Source organism: Podarcis bocagei (genome assembly GCF_964188305.1).
Source record: "Podarcis bocagei genome assembly, chromosome: 6".
Classification (NCBI taxonomy): Eukaryota; Metazoa; Chordata; class Lepidosauria; order Squamata; family Lacertidae; genus Podarcis; species Podarcis bocagei.
Window position 1 is genome coordinate 102,993,594 of NC_138130.1, and position 10,527 is coordinate 103,004,120.

At 44.4% G+C, this 10,527-nt stretch overlaps 1 protein-coding gene across 13 annotated transcripts in view; it reads left to right on the plus strand.

Annotated features, from left to right (window-relative positions):
• The window catches only part of LOC308588706 (uncharacterized protein), a 196,808-nt gene that overhangs the window by 141,876 nt on the left and 44,405 nt on the right, over positions 1 to 10,527 (plus strand). For all 13 annotated transcript variants that reach the window (XM_081197306.1, XM_081197304.1, XM_081197308.1 and 10 more), the window contains one exon: positions 1,975 to 3,157. In XM_081197306.1, the coding sequence (XP_081053432.1) occupies positions 1,975 to 3,157 (1,183 nt within the window). The remainder of the gene's footprint in view (positions 1 to 1,974; positions 3,158 to 10,527) is intronic.

Genomic DNA, 10,527 nt, shown 5'->3' on the forward strand with positions numbered 1-10,527 from the left:
CCAAGGTTCATGGTTCTTACATTCCAGGTTCCTATGCAATATTTTTCTTTACAGCATTGGACTTTCCTTTCGCTTCCAGGCATATCCACAACTGAGCGTCCTTTCGGCTTTGGCCCAGCCGCTTCATCAGCTCTGGATCTACTTGTACTTGTCCTCTGCTCTTCCCCAGTAGCATGTTGGACACCTTCCGACCTGAGGGGCTCATCTTCCAGCGTCATAACTTTTATATGCCTGTTGTCTTTGTCCATGGAGTTTTCTTGGCAGGGATACTGGAGTGGCTTGCCGGTTCCTGCTCCAGGTGGATCACGTTTGGTCAAAACTCTCCACTATGACCTGTCTATCTTGGGTGGCCCTGCAGAAGCTCATAGCTTCTCTGAGTTATTTAAGCCCCTTCGCCACGGCAAGGCAGTGATCCATGAAGGGGTTTCAATTAATCAGCATCAATTAATTAATTAATTAAAATTAATTAATCAAATTAAATAAATAAATAAATTAAATAGCTTTAATTACGGCCTTACAACGCCTTCCCATGAAGTTTTTAGTTCTGCAGCTGTGAGAATGTGAAACCAAGACTGAATTATTGCCTCTGTTAATTGGGCTTTATTGCTGGGTTGCCTTTGATTAACAAGTTTCTTTAGTCGGCCCCATAGGTTTCCGATTGGGTTAAAATCTGAACTATTCCCAGGACATTCTGGCAGTGGAATAGGATTATCTTGAAAGCACCGTTTGCACTCAGCAGCAACATGACATGGAGTGAATCTTGTTGAAATAGATAGATAGATAGATAGATAGATAGATAATATATATATATAAATGCTTCAGTATCAGGGAAAAGATCACCTGCGGAAGGCTTAAGCCTGGGCTAAAGTATTTCCTTTATGTATTTGGGGGCATTTACATTTCCATTAATGACGCAAATTCTGCCCACACCTTTTGCTGCCATACAACCCCAGATCATCACACTATCTGGGTGTTTCATGGTCGGTGTAATGCAAGTAGCATGTAAATCTTCTCTGATTCTTCTCCTCACGTATTTCATGCCATCACTACTAAGCAAGGAGATTTGGGTCTCATCCCTCCAAATAACACTGTCCCATTCTTCCACTGTCCACTTAACAAGGGTTTAGTCTTTCAAGCTTTGCTTGAGAGATAACAATGGCTTTTTCCTTAGAATTCTAACATTTTGACCAGTCCTTGCACTCAACTTCCCATTACATTGCACCATGTCATCTTGTATACACCCAGATGATATTCTTCTGTCATGTAGGGACAGTCTCTCCATTCTTCGATCGTCACTTGCCTTTATGCACCTTTTCCTGCCTTAACCAGTCTGATTTTTTAGTGACTGAGTCTCCATATACGTCATCAAAAATATAGAAAGGCCAGCTTTGGTTATGTTTTCCACAATCTTTCTTCTAATTTCTTCATAACTGTAGCCTTGTTCACTTACTAGTACTATTTTACTTCGCTTTCTGGGTGACCATTCAACTCTTTGTGCCATTTCTTTAATTTTATTATGTTTTTCAACCTGACTAAATGAAAGAAGACAGAAAACCAACCAACTTGTTAGCAATCACGTAACACACTGACAAAAGTCAACATAAGCAAGTTGTGCTTCCTTTTTCTGGTTTTCTGGCTATAATGTTTGATAGAATATGGATAATTAAACAAACTTTGTTGAATTGCATTCTTGATTAAATTATCTTTCCATTGATATATAATTTTAGAATATTACTCCAAAAGAAACAGAGTTTTGAGCCATCAAGCCTCTGAAATACATTTTTCTCCAAAAGGCTTCCGCAATTTTGACCACTACTGTATATCAAACAAAGCAACATTCAAGAACACATCAGAATATCATAATAAATATGTTGGTTAATGACAAACAATACAGGTAATGGACACCCCCCCCAACTCCCTTCAGTTCTTATCCATTTGTTCCTGAGGCTCTAACCCTTTTTGTCTGCATTGCAGATTGTGATGAATCGGAAATCGAGAACAAAGGTGACCACGCTAAAATCCCCAGAGAGGAGAAGCCATGTAAAAATTTAGAGTGTGGAGAAAGCTGCAGTCAGAGCTCCCATTCCACTTCCCATCAACAAAATCTCATTGGAAAGAAACCATATCAGTGTGTGGAATGTGGAAAGAGTTTCAGGAAGAGCTGTGATCTCACTTGCCATCAAATAATTCATACAGGGGAGGAGCCCTATCAGTGTGTGGAATGTGGAAAGAACTTCAGTCACAGCTCCAGTCTCACTTCCCATCAAAGAATACATACAGGGGAGAAACCCTATCAGTGTGTGGAATGTGGAAAATGGTTCAGTCAGAGCTCCCATCTCACTTCCCATCAAAGAATTCATACAGGGGAGAAACCCTATCAGTGTGTAGAATGTGGAAAGAGCTTCAGTCAGAGCTCCGATCTCACTTCCCATAAGCGAATTCATACAGGGGAGAAACCCTATCAGTGTGTGGAATGTGGAAAGAGCTTCAGGAAGAGCTACCATCTCACTCGCCATCAAAGAATTCATACAGGGGAGAAACCCTATCAGTGTGTAGAATGTGGAAAGAGCTTCACTCAGAGCTCCAGTCTCACTTCCCATCAAATAATTCATACAGGGGAGAAACCCCATCAGTGCATGGAATGCGGAAAGAGCTTTAATCACAGCAATAGTCTCACTTCTCATCAAAGAATTCATACAGAGGAGAAACCCTATCAGTGTGTAGAATGTGGAAAGAGCTTCACTCAGAGCTCCAGTCTCACTTCCCATCAAATAATTCATACAGGGGAGAAACCCCATCAGTGCATGGAATGCGGAAAGAGCTTTAGTCACAGCAATCGTCTCACTTCTCATCAAAGAATTCATACAGGGGAGAAACCCTATCAGTGCATGGAATGCGGAAAGAGCTTTAATCACAGCTATAGTCTCACTTCTCATCAAAGAATTCATACAGGGGAGAAACCCTATCAGTGTGTAGAATGTGGAAAGAGCTTCACTCAGAGCTCCAGTCTCACTTGCCATCAAAGAATTCATACAGGGGAGAAACCCTATCAGTGTGTGGAATGTGGAAAGAGCTTCAGGAAGAAGGACCAACTCACTTGCCATCAAAGAATTCATACAGGGGAGAAACCCTATCAGTGCATGGAATGTGGAAAGAGGTTTAGTCACAGCGATAGTCTCACTTCCCATAAAAGAATCCATTTAAAGGTCAGAAAAACCATTTTACAGCTTTAGGAGCTAAGAAATCCGCATGTTTATTCCCTGGCCTTTGGCTGATTGACATCTAATGCCTTTTGAACATGTGGTGTTTTGTGTTTGTATGCTGTAACCATCCTGAGACCTGTGGGTGTAGGAATAGGCGCCAATGTTTAAAGACCTAGGCGTCTTCCCCCCCCCATAAAATATTTAAGGAGGCCTGTGGGGTTTGCCCTCCAAGGCGTGTGACATCATACTGGGTCATAAGGAAAGGGTTAACTAAGTGTAAAATGATTAACCAATAGGAACCCAAGGGGAGGACTTAGAGTTGTTAAGAAGTGAGTCTGGAGTTAGAGAAGCTGAGAGAGAGGATAAGTCTGTGGGTTGGGCTAGTCTGATGCCAGAGAGTGAGAGAATCTGTGAAGAGGAGTCAGTTAAACAGCTGGGATAATCAGTTAGAAGGTATTAGGAAGGTATAGGCTGGTAATGAAACTAAGGTTAAGAAACTGACAAGAAAAATTATCTGAAACCATAAACTTGTTAATGCTTATAAAATAAACTTGTTTATTTGGTTTAATGTTAACAACTGTCTAGATGCAGTGTGTACCCGAGAGAAACGGGTTGGTGGCAGCGGGGAAGCGATCCAGTGGTGGCACAGGGATCAATAGACTGTCAAACGTCTGGGGACCCTGTGTGAACGCCACAAAAGTGTCGGCAGCAGTGGGATAACATCATATGCCTGTGAGATCCATTCAATACCCTGTGGTGGGATATTTAGATTGTTGCGCCTAGTCACCAAAAAAGCGACAGCAGCAGTGGGATCCAAATCAATATGTTTGAGGCAGGATCAGATAGATACGCCTGTGTTGGGGAAAACAATACACTTGGAGGGGGAAGGGTAAATCTGTGAAGTGATTACCTAGCCTGAGTGTGTAGTTGTAAAATACCCAAGGTAAGCCACAAAGCCAAAATAACAAGGAAAAAGAGAGCTCAAAATCTGTTCTGGCAGAGAGCTTAGGCTCGTGGTCAGAGGAAGTAAGCTTGAAGGGTTCGAGAGAAAACCCATAGCAGAACTTTGGGACAAGAGTCTTGAGAGAAGCCTAGCCAGAGGGAACGGTACTGAGAGGAAATTTCTCTTATTTTGTTAATTTACTGACAATTCTCACTCACACTTTATGCCGCCCAAAAAGATAAGAAACCCTGTGAGGGAAAGAACTTATGAAAGTTCTGAAGGAGAGGAGAATGGAAATCCTCAGAGGGGAGAGCAGTGTTTAGAAAATGTAACTAACATTCAACCTGAGGCAGGAGGTCCAAAATTCTCTGAAGACTTTGTAAAGTGGAAGTTAGAACAAGAATATAAATTGGAATTAGAAAAGATTAGATCTGTACAAGAAATAGAATTAAAGCTGAAAGTGAGAGCTAAAGAATGAGGGCTTAGCAGGAGAGCGAAAGAATGAGAGCTGAGCAGGAGAGGGAAAGTGAGAGTGAAAGAATGCAATTTCAGCTGGAGATGAGGAAACTGGAATTAGCAGCTATGGAAAATCAAAATAATAGTAATAACACCATTAGTCAAACTCAAGTGAAGGCAGATTTAAAGCGTTTGCCTGTGTTTAAGGGAAAAGATAGCCCTGAGGGTTTTATTATATCATTTGAAAGAATAAATAATAAATAAATGTGTATCTGAAGAAGTGTGCATACACACGGAAGCTTATACCAAGAACTAACTTAGTTGGTCTTTAAGGTGCTACAGGAAGGAATTTTTTTATTTTGACTATGGCAGACCAACACGGCTACCTATCTGTAACTGGAATCATTTGAAAGAGTTTGTCAAGATTTTCAAGTGAAAGATGAAGATAAAGTGAAGATACTTAGAGCCAAAATAAGTGGTGCATTAGCTGAAATCTATGCCCAAATGACTGAGGACCAATCCAAAAATGTTGATATGTTTAAGCAACTAATATATACCAGGTTTGGGATTACCCTAGAACAAGTGAGAAAGAAATTTAGAAGTGTGACTAAAGTGAGGGAGGAGACATATGCTCAGTTTGGGGCTAAAATCTCAAACTACCTCACAAAATGCTTAGAACAGGAGAGGGCAGACTCCGTTCCAAAAATCAGAGAAGTGTTTGCTCTGGAACAATTTTATGAAATGATAAACGGCCAATTAAAATATCTTATAAAGGAAAGACACCCTCAATCACTTCAAGAAGCCGCTAACTTAGCTGACCGAATAAATGAAATAAGGGACCATAGGTTTGATGAACCAAGTTTTGGCGGGAAAGAAGAAGAAGAAGAAGAGTTTGGATTTGATATCCCGCCTTTCACCCCCCTTCAGGAGTCTCAAAGCGGCTCACATTCTCCTTTCCCTTCCTCCCCCACAACAAACACTCTGTGAGGTGAATGGGGCTGAGAGACTTCAGAGAAGTGTGACTGGCCCAAGGTCACCCAGCAGCTGCAGGTGGAGGAGCAGAGACACGAACCCGGTTCCCCAGATTACGAGTCCACTGCTCTTAACCACTACACCACACTGGTGTGGGGGACTACCAGAAATAGATTCCAACAGGCAAAGGGAAACCCATCTTCAGAGACAGACAAGGGAAATAGGCCGTTGTCAAAAGGGCAAAATGACAAGGCCCAAGCAAACACCAGTCTCACTGAGGAGAAAGAGTGGAAAACAAATTATACAAATCCCAAAGAACCGAAATGCTGGGGATGTGGAAAATTTGGCCACAAAAATTTTAATTGTAGAGCTGGAGGGGGAACGTCTGTCAATATTAGCCCTCCAAAAAAACCCATATTGTATCAAAGCAGTTGAGGAGAGCCAAGCTAGTCAGGATAGGCCGAAGCCTGCTGAAGTGGTGGAGGCTAAAGTGGCACATTGCTATGCCATTAAACAAGACAATCTTTTTTTGAAAAACGCTGGGGAAATTATTTGGATTGAAGAGAGGAGATTTCTAGGGTTAAAAGATACAGGCTCACAAGTCACTATTGTCCACTGAGAGATAATCTGTCCCACCAAAATAATTCCAAGGAAAGTTATGTGATTAAAAGGAATTTCAAAGCAGCCTGAGGTATTACCCGTTGCAGAGATCCATGTTAAGTTCCAAGACTGGTCAGGACAGTGGCAGGTTGCTATTTCTGAGGAGATTCCCACCACTGTGCTGATCGGATGGGATCTCTTAGAGCATGAACAGAGTTCTTTTGTAGTTACTCACTCCAAGGGGGGTCAACAGTCACCCGATGCTGAGGGGAATGCTACTGTTGTCAAAGGAGACAGAGCTGAGGAACAGATCTCTGAGGGGAGAAATGAAGCCCTGCTGGTTCCTTTTACAAAAAACCAAAAACCTAGTTTTGCCCAAGAACAGAAAGAGGATGCTGATTTAATTAATTGTTTTGAGGCAGCCCAAACAAAGCGGAAAACCTGGTACGACAAAAAGGCCAGAGTAAGAACTTTTGAACCCAATAGTGAAGTGTTACTACTGAGACCAACCAAAGGAAATAAAATACAACTAGCATGGAAGGAACCATACAAAATCGTGTCCAAAATGAGTGATGTAAATTACGTAATCCAACAAGGGGAAGAAGGGCGTTAGGTGGTTCGTGTGAACATGTTAAAGCCTTATCTTAGACCAGAAGGCTGGACAATGTATGCAATACGTGAAGATCCAGACGAAGCCGATATAACATGCTGGGAAGGGAGAGGGGAGCAATTGTGCAATCTACAGGAAATTAAGATAGCACCTACATTAACCCTTAATCAGCAGGTGGAGGTTAAACAGATCCTGCAAGATTATAAGGAAATTTTCAGTAATACTCCAGGTAGAGCTAAGGGAGTTGTACCGTATTTTTCGCTCGATAACACGCACCCAACCATAACACGCATGTAGTTTTTAGAGGAGGAAAACAAGAAAAAAAATATTCTAAGCGAAACAGTCGATGTATGATTTTTGTGGTTCATGCTGTGGCCACAGACATGTGATCTGACGGTGAGTTTGGGGTAGCCCAATGCAAAAATCCTGAGGATCCATGTGGATCTATGTTTGTAACCACGTTTTTGCACCACTGCAGCCCCAGGCAACAGTGGGTGCGTGATTTTTTTGGTGCAAACTGTAGCCATGGACATGCTATGTGATCTGATGGTGAATTTGGGGTGACCCAGTGCAAAAATCCTGAGGATCCATGTGGATCTGTGCTTTGTAACCACGTTTTAAGTGGGGAGGGAAGGAAAAGCACTCAAGGGACAAGAAGCACTCGTGGAGCAGGCTCTTCTTCTCTCCCTCCCCCCCCCCATAGCGAGCTGAAAACCTTTGCTGGAGGGACAGAGAGCCTGCTTGCTTTAAAGGAGCCTACCAACAGGAGCCGCTTACACGAGTGTAAGCGGCTCCTGTCCGGTAGACTCCTTTAAAGCAAGCAGGTTCTGCTTCTCTCCCTCCTTAGCGAGCTGAAAATCTTTGCTGGAGGGACAGAGAGCCTGCTTGCTTTAAAGGAGCCTAAAGCAAGCAGGTTCTGCTTCTCTCCCCCCCCCCCCACCCCTAGCGAGCCGAAAATTTTTGCTTTAAAGGAGCCAACCGGACAGGAGCCGCTTACAGTGCTTTGCTCCTTTAAAGCAAGCAGGCTCTGTTTCTCTCCCTCCTCCCCCCCCCCCACTTAGCGAGCTGAAAATCTTTCCTGGTATTTCCAGGAAAGCGGGAGAAGAGCCGCTGAGTAGAGACGAGAGAGATACAAGAGAGCCTGCTTGCTTTAAAGGAGCCAACCGGACAGGAGCCGCTTACACTCGTGTAAGCGGCTCCTCTCCCCTCTCGCTTTGCTCCTTTAAAGAAGCAGGCACTCTGTCCCTCTCTCCTCCCCATTCAGCAGCTCTTCTCCCGCTGGAAATCACGGAGGAGGGAAGCATTCGCTCCGTAACACGCACAGACATTTCCCCTTACTTTCTAGGAGGAAAAAAATGCGTGTAATGGAGCGAAAACTACGGTACATCATATCAACACCGGGAATGCCGAGCCCATTGCTGTAACCCCCTATAGGATAACAGGAGAATATGTGGGGAAAGTTAGCAATGAGGTAAGCGCCTTGACGTCAGGACCAGTCCTTGTTGCTCCTAATTATGATCGTGAGTTCACCGTCTTCACTGATGCATCCAATGCCAGGATCGGGGCCGTACTGTTTCAGCAGGGAGAGAAGGACAACCTGCATCCAATCCCCTTCGTAAGCAAGAAATTACTTCCGAAGGAAAGACATTTTCGACCATCGAGAAGGAATGCCTTGCCAACCTGCGGTTGAAAGTTAACGAGTGCACAGTTATAATTTTTCTGTAGTTAACTGAATACCTAAGATATATCAGGTTTTGTTGGAATGAGAGTCAGACAAACAAGCAGCAGGTGTCATGAGAGGCAACTCTGCCAGGGGAAACCCCGGGAGCTGTCTTTTATTGAATATTAACAAGCATTGCCACGGTGTGCTAGTGGCTGATTGGTTGATACGAAGACAAAGAAACTCATTTCTTATTGGATAGTATAATTACAAGGAGGGATTATATAAGTATATTAATCTTCAATACATCAAAGGCTAAGAAAGAGCTGGAGCTCAGACAGTTATGACAGCTCCTTATCAAATTAAAACTAGAGATTGATTATAGCATGACTAAAGCAATTACTAATGATTTATCATAACATAAAGAATATAATTGGGAACGGGTAAACATGAACTTCTGAACTGAGCACATGAGGAAATATATTTGGAATGTGGAATGTCCTTGATGCTTGAAACAGTTTGCAGCAAGGAGAGAGAAAAGATTAAAAGCAAGACTTCCCAGAATGGAATAGGAAAGAAGCAAGGCTTCCCATAATCCAACAGCTATGCATAGAAAACTTCCATTCAAGGTTTTATGAATAAGTGTATATTTTGCCAGAACAAAGTAATTGATGTACCAATGTTATAAAAAGCATGCATAAGAACGTATTACTCATTTATGATGAGAATAGGGTTAATTTATTTTGAAATTCACTGGGTTCCTCCTTGGCAGCCAGTGCGATTGTTTCAGCAGGGCTAGAACTCAGGACCCGCTGCCTTGAGGGACATCTAAGAGCAGTTGGGCAGGGAAAGGTCTCCCTTGGGAGGTGGTGGACTCTCCTTCCTTGGAGGTTTCTAAGCAGAGATCGGACGGCCATCTGCCATGGATGCTTTAGCTGAGATTCCTGCATTGCTGGGGGTTGGACTAGATGACCCTGGGATCCCCTCCTATCTCTCCACTCCGGAATTCTAGGAGGAGCTTCCTTGCCTCCTGCAAAGCCCTTTTCCCTGCCAGCTCTTCCTCTGGTTTCTGGCCAAGGGAGGGAGATGCTCAGAGTCCAGCCAAGAGCCTCACCCCCAAAAGGATATCTGGGCATTGGCGTAGCCAGGGGGGCAGATGCCCCCCTTAATCCATAAAAAAATAATAGAAATCTGAGGTTCTGCCAAGCGAGATAGGGCTGAGCTGGAGGGACTCGGCTTGGCAAGGGTTAAAGGGAAGTGAGCTGCCTTCCTAGAAAGGCCAGGAAGCAAGAGGGGGCCAGGTCCTCCAGAGCCAAGGCCCCTCCCTCCCCAGTCCTTTCCTTGCTTTGGGGTCTCTCCTGCAAGGGCTGCCTCGCTGTCCCCTCCTGGGATCTGGTGAGTCTCCTCTCTCTCCCCCCAGAGGGTGCAGTGGGGAGACGGGGGGGGGGTCCCAGGGCTGCAGCAGGGGAGGGTGCCTGGGGGGCCTGATCCGGGAGGGGCCAGGTCTGCCACGCTCTCCTTCCTGGAGATCAGAGGATCCCAAACTCACTTGGCCCTCCGCCCCCCCTTTCTGAAAAAATCTCCCTTCTTTAAAGAAAGGAGTCCCTGGGACTTTAACTCTGTGTGACATCGCTCAGCCTCATTGCACAACAGAGGAAACATGTGCAAATGGTTTTCCAAAGCTGGAGGAGGAGGTGGACTAGACCCCCCCTCTAAAAAAAAAAACACGTGGAGGAAGGGAGGAAAAGTGGGGGAGAAAGGGCAGCAACAAAGAGAGGGATCCTAGCCCATAGTCTGGCTGCTGCATTGCAGACCAGTTTCCCAGTCGTCTCCCAGGGCAGCTCCCCAGGGAGGCCACTGCAGCAATCCCCTCACACCCAGAGCATGGCATCCCAGGACCACATCCTCTCTGTCCCAAAGGGATTGTTGCTGGCAAAGCAGCCGGAAATGGGCGCCGCTACTCACCAAGCCTCCAGGGACTTTGGCATGAATGGCTGTGTGTGTGTTAAGCCAGTGTTTCCCAACCTTTTTTGGGCAACGGCACACCTGTTTAATGAAAAAAATCTCGCGGCACACCACCATT